Here is a 19,087-nt window from a genome sequence, read left to right on the forward strand (position 1 = left end):
GCAGAGGATGGTCTAGAAGGTGACCGGATGGCAGATGGGGAAGCAGAATCCTGTGCTGAATCCCACATGTTTTATGCTCAACCTTGTCTCCTATGTTGAGCAGAAAATCTCCGAGGGTGAGGACCGGGTCTTTCTCCCTTACACCTTCCCACACGGCTCCCACCACAAAACTGTTGACGAAGCAACCTCTAAACGCTTGGCAGTTTTAGTAAACGTGCCACTTTTTGCCTTTTTGAGCACACAGTGAATGACAAGATATTGAACCTCCAGATCCTACCAGCGATCAAAGCTCCCTGGGCAAGCAGAGGCTCCTCTTGATGAAAGCAGAGCCAGTGGGTCAGAAGACGTCTTTTTATTTTTCAAAAGGAACAGCCTGACAAAGGCCAAAAGTAAAGCCAAAGGAAGCCAGTTGCTCACCTTGGGGGCCTGTGGAGTCTTTGGTTTCTGAAAGAACCTCGTGATTTCCGCCTTCTCGGCTTTAATGCGCTGCAATGTAAGAGAAGAGGAGGATGAGGAAGAAATGAAGAGAAACTGTTTTAAAACATGCAAAAGCCCCTAGAACTGAACCCCAAGCATTTTTAGGTTGAAAGCATTATTTTGATGTTAGCTCTCAAAACCCACAAGTGGATACCAGGCAGTCTCAAAAGGTCAGAGCTGCAGAAGGACCGGGATGTCAAGCCAGCAGGCACGTGTCAGTCCCTGGGCCCCCCACCCCGCTTCCCACTACCTCCGGGATGATATCCGATATCCAGCAGTAGTCAGGCAAAAGACCCCGCTTCTCAAACACAAAGGAAGATGCAAGTTCTGGGAGAACATGCTACCTTTTCTTCTTCTCTCAACCGTTTCTCCTCTTCCTTTTTCCGCTTCTCCTCCAGCTTAGCCCTAAGAGACATCAAACTCAGTTTCACCAACCAGCACAGGCCCAGCCCACGCCCGGCAATCGTCCCCGAGGCCAGGCATGGGGAGGGGGAGGGGAGGGGGGAGGGGGGAGGGGAGGGAGAGGGGAGGGGGAGGGGAGGGGGGAGGGGGAGGGGGGAGGGGAGGGGAGGGGAGGGGAGGGGGAGGGGGAGGGGGAGGGGAGGGGAGGGGGGGGAGGGGGAGGGGAGGGGAGGGGGAGGGGAGGGGAGGGGAGGGGAGGGGAGGGGAGGGGGGAGGGGAGGGGAGGGGGGGAGGGGAGGGGAGGGGAGGGGGGGAGGGGAGGGGAGGGGAGGGGGGAGGGGAGGGGAGGGGAGGGGGGAGGGGAGGGGAGGGGAGGGGGGAGGGGAGGGGAGGGGAGGGGGGAGGGGAGGGGAGGGGGGAGGGGAGGGGAGGGGGGAGGGGAGGGGAGGGGGGAGGGGAGGGGAGGGGAGGGGGGAGGGGAGGGGAGGGGAGGGGAGGGGAGGGGAGGGGAGGGGAGGGGAGGGGAGGGGGGAGGGGAGGGGAGGGGAGGGGGGAGGGGAGGGGCACGCACTCCAGGGCCTCCTGGCGCTCCTTGCGCCGCTCCTCCTTGCGCCGCTGCTTCTCTGCCTTCTCCTTTTCATCCTTCTCCCGCTTCTCGCGCCGCTCCTTCTCCTTCAGCTCCTTCTCCTCCTCCCTCTTCTTTCTGGCCTCCTCCTTGGCCCGCCTGGCCTCCTCCCTCAGCTTCTCCTTCTCCTCCTTCTCGGCCCGGAGCTTCAGCTGCTTGCCCAGGCGCTCCTTATCCTGCACGGGAGACGGTCCACAGCTCAGCCCCACGGATGCCACTAAGGGCCGTGCCAGCGTCCGGGGGCGGCCGTGCGCAAGCGGAGGGGAGGCACAAAGGAACCAGCCCCGGGAGCAGCCTGCTGGTCAGCGTCCTTACAAAGAGGGGGCTTTTCAGTCCACTACATTTCCTTCTGTCATGAGAAAGGCGATGAGGGTTAGCCGACTGCCACAGGACCTTCTGGGCAATTCAAAGTAAGATGCGTTTAAGACACCGTCTTCAAACGTGGGATGAGGGTCAATTTTTACTTAATTAAAAAAGACTAAGTAAGCACCTCTAGGCTGCCTACGCCGGGTACCTGCTGTTGGATCTGAACTGCATTTCTGCTCAGAAAGCTGTGGTGAAATAAAGACACAAAAACACCCACAGGTTTTGCCTCCCTACCTTCAAAACAAAAACATTTTCCTTCCCATCCCCCCAAAACTATTCCAGACAATAGGGTTTCTTTTCTTTCTCTTGAAATGAGAGAGTGGGATGAGACAAGGAGGGGGAACCTGACGAGCAAGTCTTAAAAACAGGGGGGTAACTGAGACTTCCCTGGTGGCGCAGTGTATAAGACTCCGCGCTCCCGATGCAGGGGACCCGGATTCAATCCCTGGTCAGGGAATTAGATCCCACATGCATGCCGCAACTAAGAGTTCACATGCCACAGCTAAGGAGCCCGCCTGCTGCAACTAAGACCTGGCACAACCAAATAAATAAACTAATTAATTAAATACTAAAAAAACAAAAAAAACAGTGGGGAACAGATGAGAACACATTAAAAAATAAAAGAAGAAAAAAGTTTTTTAATCTTTACAGCCATTTCTCAAAAGAAAAAATTCTTTTTATCTTTAAAACCATTTCTCAAAAAACCAAACGAACAAACATTTCTTGGGATCTGAAAAGGTCAGATGTTAATAAAGGACCCAGAGTGATCTCTATGACTATGGCAGTGCCGTTTCATCACCAGCAGGAGGAAACAGCTAGCTTCTTGGATATTCTTTAAAGCGGGAACATTTTTAATCACATCAGTTCCTCATTCCAAAGAATTCGTATGTGGCCTGGGGCGCTGGGCTATTATATAATTTTGATTTTGTATTAAACAAGTTTCACCTCCCAGACTGAAGGGCATTACCTTCTAACATAGCGCAGGGTAATTCTCAAGGACAGGAACCACCAAAGATGGGCTTCTCACCTTTGGCAGAAGCCCAACAACTCAGCTTTTTGTATGGGCCTATGATCATGCCCTTGTGCCTAGAGAATATCCTACCCTCTGCCCTGATCAACCTTTGCTCGCTTCACAAGAGCCATGGAGGCATGTTGGTAGAGATCTGAGAAAGTCCTTGCCAGGTACCCTCCGCACGGGACTCGTGGGATACCTGAAGAAGGGGCTGGTCTGGATCGAGTAACGAGACCAGCCACGAGTGCCGGGTGGTGAGGAGGAGTCTCCCCCTGCTAACTACGAGGACAGGAGGCTTCTGGAATCAGGCCCTCCCCACTCCCGCCCCACAGGTGCCCATCTCTGAAACTACAATGAAGAATGAGATAAACTCTAAAATCAAACACAGCCATGAGGCAGACGGCACAGGAAGTGCCTGGTGAGCGCACAGCCAACTGTCATCAGCGCCCCTTCCGTGAGCTGGTCGGGGAAGAAGGCCATGGCCTTCTCTGCAATTCATCCAGTAAGGAAGAAGGCCCCTGCACTGCTGGGTGTGAAACATGGTGACCTCCAGATAACAGAATGGAAGACTCAGCAGGTAACCACTAAACAGTAATCACCCATCCGATGTAGGGGCCACCATGGTACAGCGCCTGGGAAGGGATGGAACTTCAATCTACGCGCGTAGGAGGCTGGGGTGCAGGGAGAGCCACTGGGTTCTTTTTAAGACAATTTTACACTACAGTGGGGCTGCCCAACTATTACGACACTCAGAACTAATTATAATAAGAGTTTAGAAAAGCCTACGTGCAAAACCTTAGGATTCAACAAACCTAAAAATGATGCAACCCATAAGCACAAGGCCCAGTTATGCAAAATGAAGCAAGAATCAAAATAATGCTCAGAACAAGCAGGGGAGAGTGAAAACGGGGCCAGAGAAGGGCAAAGGGCTTTGCTTCCTATTTACTGCAAAAAGCACACCCGGGGAACTTTCTATTTCAGGGGACATATCTTACTCTTTGCGGTCTCATCTTGTTCTTCTCTGCAAAGCCTCTGACCAATTTCTTACTTATCTGAAAGGAAAGACATTGATCTATAAACATGGGTTGTTTCAATCACTTTCACACGTTTAACATACCGCACAGTCCTTGGGGAGGGCAAGGAGAAAACAATGTAAAACAACAACAGTGAAAACCTTTCCGGGTACCAGTTCCAGCAAACAGAACCAAAACTTCTTAGCTGGGTCACAAACTCCAACGCATGTGGGGATAAAAGGGGAGACTGGGAGGCAGATAACCAAAAAACGTAGGAGGTCAAGCTGGAAATAAGAAGCCACAGCCAGAGGCCTTGGTGTCAGGGAGACACAGAGTGGTAGGTCTGTAGGCACCTGGAGAGGAGGCACCCTGGCCACAGAGGACGGAGTCTTACAGGCACGCAGCCCAGCACTGCTGCTGCCCCTTCTGCTTCTCCCCGGAGAGGCTGACAGTGGAAATTTCCTGTGTGAGTACAGGCACACCAACACAACGCCATTTTCCCAACAGCATCTGCTCCCTTTGTGGCTCTGTGTCACATATAGGTAATTCTCACATTTCAAACTTTTTCATCATTATTATACTTGTTATGGTGATCTGCGGTCAGTGATCTTTGATGTTACTATTGCAAAGATAACGACTTGCTGAAGGCTCAGACAACAGTGTTATTTGCAGTGAAGTATTTTTTAATTAAGGTATGTTCTTTTTTCAGACATAATGCTACTGCACACTAAACAGACTACAGTACAGCGTAAACATAACTTTTATATGCACCGGGCAACCAACAGATCCACGTGACTCAGTTTATTGTGATACTCGCTTTACTGTGGGGGTCTGGAACCAAATCTGCATTATCTCCAAGGTCTGCTGTAATGTCTACAAATCAACACCCCGTGAGTCAAGTAAGACACGTTTACAGGCTGGATTCCCATGTTTGTACCCCCTGCCCAGCTCAGCCCTGCTTCTTAGAACACAGAGTAAACGCCCAGGAAGAGAAGTCAGCTGGCCAGAGGTGGCAATCTCGTCTAGAACCCCTGTGTTCTAGAGCACAGCATTCTCTATCGTCCTGCTTCAAATTGATCATGGGCTACAAGGACTGACCAAGACGCACGTCTGGACTCCCTCACCATGCTGGCTAAATGGTCCCAGGTAGGAATACGCACAAGGAGTCCAGGCTACTGGCCTAAGCTACCTCCAGAGCAGGGAATCCTGGCGAACAGACCATTCATTGCATGGAAGACCAATGGGGAGAATTCAGGCTGGAAAGAAATACCCACCCGGGCTCATTTTAGACTTGAGGAGGCAGCCAGAAAATGAGACGAGGTGAAAAACCGAAAGTCCACTTCTCTTGAAATTGTCTGACATGCCAACAAAACTATGTAAAAACAGTGCTTCCTCTATCTGGGAAAGCCTCGCCCTAAGACCTCCTACCGAAGAAGAAAACTACAGATTAAGACATCCTTCTTACTCAGGACGCACCGAGTCCTTTCTGGACTAAGCCTTCCCTCAGGAGGGGGCCGCGCACCGTCATGTGAAAGCCATGTGATTGGGAGAGCGCGCAATCCCACCTCACTGCGCAGGCGCCCACAGAAACGCCAAAGCCGTCTTACCAAGGGCTTAAGAAAAAGTATCTGCCTCTCCAGCATCCACTTGGCCTGCCAAGCCTGCGGGACTTGAGCCCCACAAGAAAGGATTTAACAGCAGGACTTGTAAGGTGCTGTGTCTATATCGTTGTCCTTTGTGTTCAAAGATGGTAGCACCAAACGTGACTGCCAGACCGCTATATGAGGGTGTTTGGGGAGCAAGACGCATCTCTTCGGTCTTGCCCATACTTGTTGAATTTCAGCTGCGGAATCAGTGCCTTTCACAATCGTCCCCTTTGCTGTGAGTCCAGGAATGAGAGAGTTGACGTGACTACCAAGAGCTGGCTTAACGATATCCAACAACCAGGGCAGTTACGATTTTATTTAAAACTAGTATCTCTATTGCTGTACCAGGCACTCGGATAGACCTTACTGAACAGATATAATTTTAATCTTGACCTTTGACCCAAGTATTTATAAAACTCTCTCAAAATATAGGCCACACATTTTACCGACCTGGAACTCAGCTACCAAAAAACAAGATCCAGGATTCCACAATGAGGTTGAAACACACACATCAACTACCCCAAAGAGTCAAGGCAGATATAACCACGTCTGTGAGGCAAAATTCCTGCACTTTATTCGGGAGAATCCTAGGGCCCACTCACTCTGATGTGATACATAAGGAGGTCTAATTTCTAGGCCCAGAGCAAGTAAGCAGCAGTAAGTGAGGGGAGGAGAGGTGGCTGTGGACAGGCCCCGCAGCAGCTAGAAACCTGACAGCAGAGGAGGGACAGCAGGCGGAGGGGAGACACGACCCTAACTGGTCCAGGCATGTGGGGACTGAGAGCAGGCAAAAACTGACACGCCCGTTCCTGTGAGCCTGCAGTTCCACTTAACAACTCAAGGAAGCTCATGACAATTATTGTTTGTCAAGGCCAAGCATTAGAGACAACAGAAATATCCATCAAGGAGAATGACTATGCAAACTGCAGTTTATCCACACCATCACGGGACCATCAGCGTATGATAGAGCAATTAAAAAGAGATCTTCCCATCCCAGTGTAAAAAAATTGCTAAGACACCCTGGAATGAAAAAGAAACATATTTACACTATACGGCCCATGTAAAGAAACAAAAATGATACTGTTTATTCCTAGGGATCTCTCACATACACACCACACAGAGAAATATAAGATGAAGATAGTGGCAACCTGGGGGACAGAAAAAAGCCAAAGGGGGCTGCAATGTTTCAGTGATCTTTTTTAAACATGGAGAATTTAATACTTGTATAATTTAAATTACCTGGGAAACAGTCCCAGCGTCTGTACAGAGGCAAGCCAAGATTCCAATAACACCACCATATCCACACAATCCTTTATGGAACAATAATCTTGAGTCATCGATAATGTAGGCTGAATTACACATCTAACTGCAAACAAACTGGAGAAATGGTTCTATCCTAGGTGGTAAAAAGCTCTGATGACAAATAGCCACGTTCTGGCTAATCAAGAGACCCTAGATTATCTCAAAAAGGTATTCCTAAATTGTTTTTCAAAGTCGGACTCTAGATACCTGGGAGTACTTTAAAAAACAAAACAGGGACTTCCCTGGTGGCACAATGGCTAAGAATCCGCCTGTCAATACAGAGGACACAGGTTTGATCCCTGGTCTGGGAAGATTCCACATGCCACGGAGCAACTAAGCCCGTGTGCCACAACTACTGAGCCTGCACTCCAGAGCCCACGAGCCATAACTACTGAGCCCGCATGCTGCAACTACTGAAGCCCGCGCACCTAGAGCCTGTGCTCCCCAACAAGAGAAGCCACCGCGATGAGAAGCCCGCTCGCCACAACGAGAGAAAGCCCGCGCGCAGCAACGAAAACCCAACGCAGCCAAAAATAAATAAATATATTAAAAAACAAAAACGAAACAAAGCTCTCTCAGGACACACACACACACACACACACACACACACACACACACACACACACACAAAGTAGAGGACCAGCAAATGCTTAGGGGTTCCAAATGCAGAGATTTTACGATTCCAAGTCCAGAACTAACAGAGCCCAATAAAAACCACACACGTGACATGGTAATAGGAAACAACCTGTAAGCCTTCAACAAGTGTCTGCCTACAGTCTGGAGAGGAGGAGGAGGAGACAGAGAGGGAAAACGGAAGAATAATAGTATTCCCCACAGTCACAGGGGTCAGGAAAAACTTGGGCCCACAGCAGGCAAAGGTGTGAAAGTCAGGTACCAACCATGAAACCAACCAACCAACCAGGAAATCCAGCACTCGCGAAAGGTGAGGAGCTAAACTGGAAAGCTGAGTGTGTGAGGCTCGGGGTGGGCTGTCTCCGCCAGGCCCTCAGGCACCTCCTGGTGATCATTCCATTTTGCTCTCATACCTGTGTTGTCACCCAAAGTCACGGGGTTCTACTCCCATCCTATGGGTGACTGGGGCGATTTCCTGCCACAGGCTGGGTGGTGGGGGTGGGGTGGGGGCCTGAAGGCTTCGCCACCTGCAGTATGAATTATCTGCAAAGCTGTGCGGTAACACTGTCTTCTAGAACATCTCAAAACTCCAAGCCTGTGTTCAGACCCAGATTGAGTGTCTCAGAGGCAGGATTTCCTACACGCAGCCCACTTGGTTTCATGTGCTCAGATGTTGCATGGCCACTCAAGCCAGCGGACAAGAAGTAACACTCTTCTGTGACAAGGCCTAATTGCATGGCTCCCCAGTCCTCAGGCTTGGCTATGGGCATAAAAACAAACTTAAAAAAAAATGAAGCTATTAAGAAGAATGGAAACATGTGTACTCCTGCTCTCCAGGTTCACTGGCTGTCATGAGTCATGTGACAAAGTAGCTCTGCAAAGCAGAAGCAGCCGTCTGGAAGGATTCTGAGCAACTGGGTGGACAGAACAGAACAAGATGGCTGACGGCAAGGGACTCAAACTCGGATTTTGAGAGTCTGGGTAAAAGCTCAGATGGGAGTTTAAAAAATGAGTATGTCAGTCTGCCACATTTAGAAACTTAGAAGGAAAAAAGACGACCCCGCTCTTGATTGATATTTTGTGTACCTAAAGAGGAAGGCATTTTTCCCATTCTCCAATCTCCTCAAGGAGGTAAAAGACAAGAAATGAAACCATCTAGAAACATAACTAGTCCCTTAGAGATCAAATTTTAGAAAGCAATCAAGGTTGGTGGTTTATGGTCAGATTAAGCAGGTACAGTTAGCAAATGAATAACCCACCCCAGGATCCAATCTTATGTCAAAGCCTGATGTGAACAAACACAAGTGCTACAAAACCAAAAAACCCCAAAGAACACTGTTCAACATGCTTTGGTATTCTTGACTGATTCTATCAGTTTTACCCACAGGACCTCAAGGACAGGTGAGAAGAGAGACATCGGCCACTGTGCCACTCGGAAGGCAGTAACAGAAACAGGCATTTCCAAAGTCACCCATCCAGGTCCTTAAACATGGTGCTAGGACTCTCCTGTTCTCGCCATTCTGGGTGAGGTTTTTAAGATGGGCAGGCCGTGCTGACAAGAGCTGACCCTAAAGAATGCCCCTGTTTTGTTCTCCTGCCATCTTGGGGTCTCTCCACCAATGCTTACTGACTGCTTACTGACAGCAACGGCCCTACGAGTCTTGTGTTGGAACAGCAGGCGCGCAGGGAGCTGAAGCTAAAGGCTGAGTCAAGGGTCACAGCCGCCCGCTTACACCCGTTAGTCACTAAAGTGGCTGAGATGACCAGCACCGTTAATTAGGTGTGAACAGCGCTACCAGGATGGCACCGACACACCGGCGACTCACGGAACCATCAGCACATCGCAACGTACACACAACCAAACACCCCAATGGCTTTTGATGCCGGAAAGTCACAGGACTTGCTCTCTGGCGCCACTTGCTCGGCCACGAGCCATCTGGGGGACACAGCGTCCCTGGGTGAAGAGGGAGGGGCCGTACCCAGAAGCCTCTGGATTCCGACGGCACTGATTCGGGGGAGATACTCACTCTGCGGACGGGTGTGGAGGCGGGGAGGGGGCTAGGGCTGCTGTGCTGCTTGGCGGGTGCAGACTGCCCCTCGGGTGAGCTGGTGGGAGAGGAGGAGCTCAGGGACGAATGGCTCAGGACAGAGTCCTCTTCGGGGCTGGACTCCAGCGCCTCGCTCTCGGAGGGCACAGCCTGGCCCGGAGGTGTGGCAGGAGGAGACTTGGCTCGGGTTCTGGCAGCCAGGATATCCTGTAGGACAACCACGGGCACCTTCCCTTTGAACAGGATGCCCCTGGCCCCGCTCCAGCCGTCCTGGTCCTTCTCTGAGCACGTTCTCAGGCCACCGGTCAGCTCAGGAAGGCTTTGGGGCGAGCCCTTCTGTGAAAGTCCCCTCCTCTCCACGCCCCCCGAGTCAGCACCCCCCGCCTCCGTTTTGCACGGGAGGTCTGAAAGGGCCTCTTCGGGAAACGCCAGCTCGTCCTTCTGACTGACCATTGGCAGCCCCCTGTCATCTCCAGCTTCGTCTGTGACCCCGTTTACATTCTCCTGGGAGGGAGAGGCTGCAGAATTTAGCTTATCGTGGCCCATGGTGCCGTCCGGCGGGTCACTCGAGTCCTCCGTCAAATCGATTATGACCACAGTCTGGCCAATACTGGTTTCGACTTGACTTCTTAAAAAGTTATCTAAGGGGCCCTTCCCGTTGACAAGTTTCGGCCTAAAATCTATGTCGGAGCCCATGTGACAGCTGTCCTCCAAGTGGTCCAAAGAGGTCTCTAAACCAGGGACATGACCCTGCACAGGAGCACCCTGAGCGCCCCCCATGTCGTCCAACCCGTCGTCGGTCTTCTCCTTTGAGACAAGATTCAGGCGCTTGAACGGCAGACGAGCTGAAACCAAAAGAGAAGGAGGCCGTCTGTTGAGTGAGAGTGTGAAGAGTGACAATCAATGCTTTAATATTCCACATGCTCAATGAGTAATCGACCTTGCTGTGCTTGGGGGTGGGGGGAATTTCTAAAGTTTAAAAAGGGGTTATCTTCTCATTATGTACTTTTCCAACATCCTAATTAAAAGCAAAAGCAACAAACAAACAAAAAACTGACAAGCTTTCATAGCGGGGACACTGCAAGAATTTCAAAGAAGACACTTTCTGATCTGTTTGAGATTCAGCTCAAATTCCAAAGTTATTTATTATGGGTGGAAATCTCGTTTGAAGATAAGTGCATCTGGCTCTGAAAAGCGAAAGAGGTAGATTCATTTGAGGAAAGACTTCGTTCTGCTCCCAGCATCCCAAGCTGTTAGCTCTTCTTGCCAATGAAACAAGTACCCTCCCACTGCATGCCAGCCTTCTGGCTGGTCCCAAGAGATACACAGCAATACCTCAAGAGAGTGAGGAAGTTACACCTCAAGAGAGTGAGGAAGTTCAGGTGAGTGACTTCCCAAGAAGTCCACATGTACTCAAATGCCCAAACATCTTATTAACTATTTTCTAATATAATAGACTCAACAAACAAGCCTGGTTTTGGTCAGTTTATAAAATTATCATGCCCTTGGATTCTACAGTTTGCCCCTAATTCTTTAACCTCAGAAGACGGTTGCCCTTCTTTTGATTCCCACCAACACCAAACCTGCTATCAATTGACACAGGAGAAGGCAAACTGCTACAGGGGAACCAGATAACCAAGCTTTGAAAACCAGAAACCATCCTTTTTTATACAGTCCAGCCACTAACCTGGCCTAAGGGTAAATCCACCCCCCTTTTTACGCGAAAAGATTTGAGGACACTTCCTGTAAAACGCTGTTCAACCAGGGGCAGCTGTGCCTGCCATGTCTGGAGACATTAAACGTCACGACTTGGGAGATGAGGCTAGGAATGCTGCTAAACTCTCCACAGTATACAGGACAGCCCCCCATGACAAAAACATTACAAAATGTCAACAGTGCTGGAGTAGAGAAATCCAACTGTAAGGGCGGCAACCTCTGGATATGCTCCTGGCCAACAGCAGTGTAATGAAACGGGTTTCCCAGCTTCCAGTTGTAAGATGCAACTGTTTTCTCCCCTTCAGCCCCTTGGAGGCTTCTGCTGGGGACCCCAAGAGATGGCCTCTGCCCAAGGGGAATTGAAAATATAATTGAGAGGATAATTAAGGATATAAACCAGGAACAAATATTTAACCCATTCCCAGAAAGTTACCTTGTATTAACTTCTTGACTGGAAAAGCTGGTCTGTCTTTGCAATCCATGGCTGTGAATAAGTGTCAGAGGATAAGTTATTAAGTGCTGGAAATAATGAAGTAGCAAACACACATGTAGTACCTACTGTGTACAAAGTGGTTGTCCAGTGTGGCTGATTTCGCCCCTAATCCCACCTCCCCAGGAACATTTGGTGACGTCTAAGGACATTTCTGGCTGTCATGACTGGAGAGAGGGCACAAACAGCATCTAGTGGGTAGGGGACAGGGATACTGCTAAATATCCTGCAACACACAGGACTGAGCCCCACGACAGAGGATTATCTGGCCCCAAAATGTTAATGAGTTGAGAAATTCTGCCCTGGACACCGTCACAGCTCGTTTTATTTTCCTTGAGCACTTATCACTCTGAGACTTCTGTGTTTATGTCTCCCCCCACCATCAGAACACCAGCTTTATGACAGCAGGGAAACGTGTTCCACACTGTACCTGTGGCACGGGCTCAGGGCCTGGCACATAGTGGGAAACCAATGAACACAGTAACAGGGACAATGAAAAGAAGACCGAGTAAAAGTAGAGATGAGAGAAAACATTGTATCACTGATTTCACCATTCACATGAGCCCAAATCATCCTCCTCCAAACCAACCCCTCCCCACCAACATACCTGTAAAATTAGAATAGGGCTTATTTTCTTTAAAAACAGAGTTTATAAAAGGTAATACATCTTAAAGCATTTCAAGCTTGCCAAGCTGGAGCTCAAGTGCTGTCAAGAAGTGATAAGGGAGAATGTTTTCCTGCACGCACACAAAAAATCTCAAAAAAAGCATAACGATATCAAAGCTGATGCAGAAATGACTATAAATAGAACCAAATCTTTGGATAAATATCTTCAAATGGCTAGAATAAGTTTAGAAGCTGACACCCGCTAGATCTGGCTTGGAAAAGTCTAGTTCAGTTATTTTGGCCAATCTACATTTTTTTTTAAAAAGATACATACAAGTGAGTTTTTTTTTTTTTTTTTTTTTTTCCGGTACGCAGGCCTCTCACTGTTGTGGCCTCTCCCGTTGTGGAGAGCACAGGCTCCGGACGCGCAGGCCCAGCGGCCATGGCTCACGGGCCCAGCCGCTCCGCGGCATGTGGGATCTTCCCAGACCGGAGCACGAACGCGTGTCCCCTGCATCGGCAGGCGGACTCTCAACCACTGCGCCACCAGGGAAGCCCCAACTGAGCATTTTTTAAAAGCAGATCAGGGCCTTTTAAAAAACTCAGCTGCCCTTAGATGAAGCTACTCTCCCCACTTCCAAGCTTAGAATATAAGAAAAGTACTCAGAGACTCACATTTCCTTTCTACCCATTTAAAGATATCATTCTCAAGTTTTCAGTTACCAAAAACATGGATTTCCCCCCATCAGCTGAAGGACACATAATCTTTAGCCACTTAAATTTATTTTTAGGACAACCACAAGGACTTATTGGCATGGCCCTGAGTCACCAGCTTTGACGCAAGTGGAACAGAGGTGACCTGGGGCCCAGAAACAACCTCAGGTCGACATAAAAAGGGATCCCATCCAGGGATTCAGATTGTTCAAAGGTACACATACAAATTAACAAATACTTCTGTATAAACTTACCACTGCTCTTTATCCTGAGATTATATCCCTCCTAATTTTAGCTGGCATTAAAACATCCTTCCCTTTTATGGTGCATGGTCAAAACAGATGGTGCTTTTAAGACTTTTAAATTAAACATGCTTAATGGGTCAAATGACAATCAGTCCCAACTTTATTTATATGAATTCTATGTCTCTTTGAGATCCCGAAGTCTGGAAACAATTAGCACAGTGGTTCTCAGCTAGGGGGCCCCTCGACAATGCTTCGGATACACTTTTGGTTGTCGCAGCTGGGAAGAAGAGGTTGCTACTGAGATGTAATGGGTGGAGGTCAGGGATGCTGCTCGACCCCCCACAGCGTACAGGATGGCCCCAAATGTCAGTAATGCTGATGTTGAAAAACCCTGAACTAGATTAGTTGATGTCCCTACCAACCCTTAATTCATTCAACCAACCCATCTTTACTGGGCACCTACTATGTACCAGGCATTGTGCCAAGTGCTGGTGGTAAAATGGGAGTCAAGCAGGGGAGACAAGCCGTTTGGTCTTCCTTGGTTCACCACCCCACGTTTTGGGGGCCTGCCAGGCGCCAGAAAGCCCCCTCCCAAGACACAGGAAGCAGAAAGACAGGTCTTCACCATGCATATCCGGCAGCATCAAGAACCCGAGACCCCTACCATCCGGGCCGCTTACCTGGGCTGGCCCTGACCCGCAGACGCAGCTGTTCTGGTCCCCGAGCCCGTGTGACCCCGGACCTCAGTTTCCCCACCCGGCCACAGGGCCGCTGCAGGGTTCAACTTGTCCAGGGGACACAAACGCACTCGGTAACCTGCAAACCCGTCCCTTTCGCCTCCCTGGGCCTCAGCTTCCCCTCCTGGCTACACACACACCCGTCACCGCAAAGCGCTCTGGAAGGACAAACTGACGCAAAAGTGCCGGAAAGAAAATGGTTGCGGCTGCAACAATAACGTCAAGGAGGGTGCCCTTCGAACTGCAAGGCCCTTCCTCGGGATTGTTAACGGCTCCACGGACCGAACGCCAGGCGGGGAGGAGCGGGCCCAGGGCCGGCAGGCCCGTCCGCCCCCAAACCGCCGCCTCAGTCCGCACAGGCCGCGCGCCGCGACCCCCCTTCCCCTCGGCGTGGGCCGGAACCGACCTGCGGCCGCTCCGCGGGCGCCCGGCGCCCCGCACTCCGGCTCCTCCAGCATTGCTCCGGCGGCGTCTCGAGCTCCCCTCAGGCGGCGGAGGCGCGGGCTCCGCTCAGGCGGCCGCTGCTGCTCGCCCTCCCGCCCGCGCCGCTACTGCCGCGGCCGCAGCGCTCGTATTTGGCGGGAACCGCGGCGACCCCCGCGGCCCACGCGCGGATTGGGTGAGGCCGAGTCACGTGACGGTCCTCCTCGGGAAGAGGGGAGCTCCGGGAGCATCCTCGCGAGAGCCGAGGCTTCCATTGCTCCCATGGCTCCCCTATTGATATTCCCGCGGTGGGCGGGGCTTCTTCTCGGCCGCCTGTCGTTGGCAGGGAGCAGGCGCCCTGCGATTGGTGGTGGGTGGTGTCAAGTTGAGGGCCAGACACTGTGATTGGCTGAGCTCGTGGGATACGTCTCTGGGAGGAGGGAGGGTCAGGCTCTACGTCATGACGAAACGCTTTACGTAGGGCGCCGGTGACAACCTGAAACTGCAATTGAGCTGAAGACTAAAATTTTTTTTATCCTAATGGGACGTAGGCCGAATACAGCCACAGCAATTTAAAATTATAAATTATTTTTATATTAACAATAAAAATAAAATTAATTAAATAAACTCTGGGCATCGCTTCAGAAGCATTTGAGAGGCAGTAAATATATTCAGAGGGAATGAATGAAATGGATATTTCTGGTTTAATCCTCAGGGTTTTGCACATGCTGTTTCCTCGCCTGGAACACTCTTTCCGCAGCTCTTTTCCTGGTTGATTTCTACCTAACTTTCAGATCTTAGATTGAAACCCCAGAGGAGCCTTTCCTCCCCATCCCCCAACAAGATGAAGTTCCTACAACAACACTGTTCTTTTTCTTGGAGCAATTACAGCTTGTGTTTATTTATTAGCGTGTTATTGGTTAATGAATTCATTTCTGTTTTTGTCATTAGCTCCATGAGGGCAGGAATCGTTTATCACAGTATCCCCAGGACCTACCCATGACAACCATTAGTAGGTACCCAATAAATATTTGAGTGAATACATAAATATCATTTAATTGAACTGTGTGATCATGTAAGTTAAAAGCCTCACACGGAACAGAAACCTTCAGAGTCAGCCTGCAAACCTTAGGACAAGTTTTCTTCAGCACCAATTTAACCTCTCAAGCAGAGCAGAAGTGAGGAGAGAAGAGTGAAATTTAGCCCAATTTTGGAATTCTATTTATCCTGTAGATTGGATAATTAAATCAGTAGAATTGGTTGGAAATAATGTGGAAAATAGGAAATTTGAGGACATCGCTTTGGGCAAGTCATGTCTTACTCAAGGCCTCAGTTTCCTCATCTGAACCATTAGGATGTTTTCCCTTCCTTCTCTGACATTCTGGCATCTGAAATGATTTAGACCAGTGGATTACCATTCAGGGTGCCCATCAGAATCACACAGGAGATTTTTCAAACTATTCATAATAGCCCCATCAGGATCTTGGGGAAAGACGTTGGGGCATGCGTATTCTAAAGCAATCCTCTGATCTAGTCCTTCTGTTGAGGCACCTGTAAACTTCCAGCAATCCTCTGCTTTACAAAATCACTCAACTCTGTCAGATATTTCAGCACTGAAGTTGCAAGCACTTTAGCTCTAGTCACGTTATTGTTCTTTTTCTGATCGGTAGTCAGACACGTTATCCATGTGCAACTGGCCCCCACCCTGTTTTTTTTGGACTCATTTACTCATTTCGATTCATTATTAATTTCCAATTCATTCAATAAAAATAACAATTGATGAAAAAATCATATCGGTAAACATGTATCAATCTGGGAAGGCTTCCTGGAGGAGGTGACATTCCAAATAGAGTTATTTTTTATGCACAAGGGACAGGGGAAAGATTGGGGAAGAATGTGCATGAGAGGAATAATGTTAGCAAAATCCATAGGCAACAGGGACCATGGGTTATAGAAGACGAAGAGAGCCGAAGTTAGACAAGGTGATGGGGCCAAATTATACAAGCTTTGTAGTCCATATTAAGAAATTGGGAGAGTATGCTAAGGCCAGTAGATGGACTTTAAACAGGGGACTGATGTGATCTGAATTGTGTTATAGAAGCATCATTCTGGCTGTCTTGTAGAAGATGAATTGGAGGGGAGAACCTGAAGGTGGGCACACCAGAGAGGAGGGTGGTGGAATGGTCTGATCAGGGCAGAAGACAGTTGGGGCAGTGGAAAGGAGCTATAAGTGATAGCCTGATGTCTGACTTGGGCAACTGAATGGACGAACACGGGGCCGAACGAGATGGTGGTGGAAGACCACAGAAGAGTTGGGTATAGCTGAGATTACCGAACAGGTATCCGAAGATTTGTAAACCCAGCCTCTGGAGTTCTACCTGCCCCTTCGCCTCCCCAATCTCTGCAAAAAGGTGTTAAGCGCCTTTCCTAAGACGTCAGGCCCACCTCCGGGACTCGAGGGGTCGCTGCAGCCGCCACAGCCCCTCTAGGTTCTCCCCGGTCCACTCACTGGGCTAGGCGGCCGCTCCATCCGCAGGCGGAGTGCGCGTGCGCTCCCTGGCCGGCAGGGGGCGCGCGTGCGCAGACGGGGCCGTGGAGGGGGGGCGCGCGTGCGCGCGGCGGAGGCCGGCACCGGAAGTGTGTGGTTGCCATGTAATATCCTGGCCGCGCGGGCGCGCGAGGAGCTGAGGCGGCGCCGGGGCGGGCGCGGAGCTGGCTGGAGGGCGGCGGAGGCGGTGCCGTAGGGGCCCGCTGAGGCGCGCGGGGTTTGGCGGCGCCCGGAAGCCTGTCGCTTGCGCGGTCCCTCCGGTTCGCTGAGTCCGCGCGGGAGGCCCGACGGCGGGAGGCAGCATGTCGGTAGCGGGGCTGAAGAAGCAGTTCTACAAGGCGAGCCAGGTGAGCGGAGGCCGAGGCGGGGGGCGAGCTCCGGGCCCCAGGATGCTTGGAGGGGGTCCCGGCCAGGCCCTGACTCGGGAGGGAGCCGTGGGTACTGAGGGGGCGGCGTTGGCACTCGTCCCCTGCCGGGTGGGGACAACCTAGGAGGGGCGGGGGTCTGCGTGCGAGGTGGCCCAGACCCTCCCCGCCATGTGGGCTCCAGTCTCTTCGAGACGGGTGGGCAGACGCTTTAGAGGCGCGGAGGTGCACCCAGAGGTTGGCCCCGGACGTGGACCCCTCTCCTCCCGTCCTTCCCTCTGAAAGGGCGGGCGGGCGGGGGGGGCTGTGGGGGGGCAGGGAGAGAAGGGGAAGAAGCAGTCCCGAGCTTGTCGACACAGGACTCTTGCTAGAGAACCCAGGGTCAGGGAAATTTTGTGTCTAGAACAATTCTTTTTTTTCTTTTTTTTTTTTTAAAGATAACAAACGAAAAAACCTTTTCAGTGGGCCCGGTACAAATTTGAACGGGTAGAGTGAAAAGTCAGTTTCCCACTTCAGTCCCTCAGGCATCCAGTCCCTCTCTCCAGAGACAGGGACTGTCACCAATTACCAAAGAGAAGGGTATGCCTCTCCTTTCAAAACACACACGTAGCGGTAACATCGTCTACACAGAACCGTGTAATTGATGTTTTTCATTAAATGTGTCTCGGAGATCGCACTAGAGCCAGAATTATCACCTTGGGTCATTCTCTGTTGTGGCCCTCCTGGGCACTGTGGGGCGTTGAGCAGCATCCCTGGCCCCTACCCAGTCGATACCAGGAGCTCCCCCCACCGACCACGGATGTGCTGCTAAATGTCCTTAGGGGAAAACCCCTCTCCCTTCCCCCTCCCCCAGAGCTACTCCTAGAGCCTCTTGTATCTTTTTAATGGGTATGTGGCATTCCATTCCATGAAGTCTGTCATAATTTATTTAATTAGTTGTCCATCGATGGACGTTTAGGTTGTTTCCAGTAGTTTTCTGCTGCAAACGATACTATCGTGAATAGCCAGTGAATATCTCTGCTTACAGGTGGGATTGGATTTAAAGGATAAATTCCCAGAAGTGGAATGCAGAATCCAAGAATATAAGTGTTCTACTTTGACAGATAGAATAGGTGTTTTGGAAAGTCACCTTTCCAAAACATCCAGACATGTCCAAGCATCCAGACATCAAGTCTCCCCCTCCCAACGGTGCTGTGTCAGGCCCCATTGCTCACGAGTCTGGTGAAAGCTGAGTGGATCCACTCTTCAGAAAACTGGGCGAATGCAAAATTCAGTTTATAATTTCAGATCCAAGAAGTCCCAGATCCCTTGATCCTATGAGAACCTTAGATCTGGAGTTTGTGTGGATAGACTCCAGGAAGGAGCGAGCAACAGTCGTAGGAGTTGTTTGGCCCGCGCTGGCAAACCAGACTCTGCCCACAATTTGGAGAGGTCCAGTGGGAGGGAAGAGAGATGAGTCCCCAGTAATACACAGCTGGGACCTTTTGCCCTTTGAGGGGGAGAACTAATGACCCTAGTAGTTGTCTAGGGCTAAAGATATTTGGCGTCTATCTCTAGACTCCAGGCCAAACCCTGGAGGAAGAGAGGTTTAATCCAGAGGGATTCTAGGATTGTTGCTGAGAGTACAGCCCTTTGCCCCAGCAGGATGGAATTAAGTGAGCTGGCCCTGGGTTAGACCTTGCCCAGCAGGCCTCAGACCCCACCCCCGCACACTTGACC

General features: G+C 50.5%; 2 protein-coding genes across 11 annotated transcripts in view; one reads left to right on the forward strand and one right to left on the reverse strand.

Annotated features, from left to right (window-relative positions):
* The window catches only part of CHAF1A (chromatin assembly factor 1 subunit A), a 27,126-nt gene extending 12,438 nt beyond the window's left edge, over window positions 1-14,688 (reverse strand). Inside the window, exons 1-7 of one of the 3 annotated variants that reach the window (XM_033854635.2) lie at window positions 14,439-14,688; window positions 11,674-11,724; window positions 9,504-10,369; window positions 3,878-3,934; window positions 1,451-1,680; window positions 822-882; window positions 418-486 (exon numbers count right to left, since the gene is read on the reverse strand). In XM_033854635.2, coding sequence (XP_033710526.1) covers window positions 418-486; window positions 822-882; window positions 1,451-1,680; window positions 3,878-3,934; window positions 9,504-10,369; window positions 11,674-11,724; window positions 14,439-14,490 — 1,386 coding nt within the window. In that variant the 5' untranslated portion in view covers window positions 14,491-14,688. Of the gene's footprint in view, window positions 1-417; window positions 487-821; window positions 883-1,450; window positions 1,681-3,877; window positions 3,935-9,503; window positions 10,370-11,673; window positions 11,725-13,975; window positions 14,374-14,438 lie in introns of those variants that run through there. The other 2 variants (XM_033854637.2, XM_033854636.2) reach the window with 2 other exon arrangements.
* Window positions 14,689-17,082: 2,394 nt separating this feature from the next.
* SH3GL1 (SH3 domain containing GRB2 like 1, endophilin A2) overlaps window positions 17,083-19,087 on the forward strand; it is a 32,251-nt gene continuing 30,246 nt past the window's right edge. For 2 of the 8 annotated variants that reach the window (XM_073803412.1, XM_019947123.3), the window contains exon 1: window positions 17,091-17,350. In XM_073803412.1, the coding sequence (XP_073659513.1) occupies window positions 17,306-17,350 (45 nt within the window). In that variant the 5' untranslated portion in view covers window positions 17,091-17,305. Of the gene's footprint in view, window positions 17,351-19,087 lie in introns of all 8 variants that reach the window. The other 6 variants (XM_073803413.1, XM_073803415.1, XM_019947117.3 and 3 more) reach the window with 6 other exon arrangements.

This window comes from Tursiops truncatus, chromosome 3 (genome assembly GCF_011762595.2).
Source record: "Tursiops truncatus isolate mTurTru1 chromosome 3, mTurTru1.mat.Y, whole genome shotgun sequence".
Lineage (NCBI taxonomy): Eukaryota > Metazoa > Chordata > Mammalia > Artiodactyla > Delphinidae > Tursiops > Tursiops truncatus.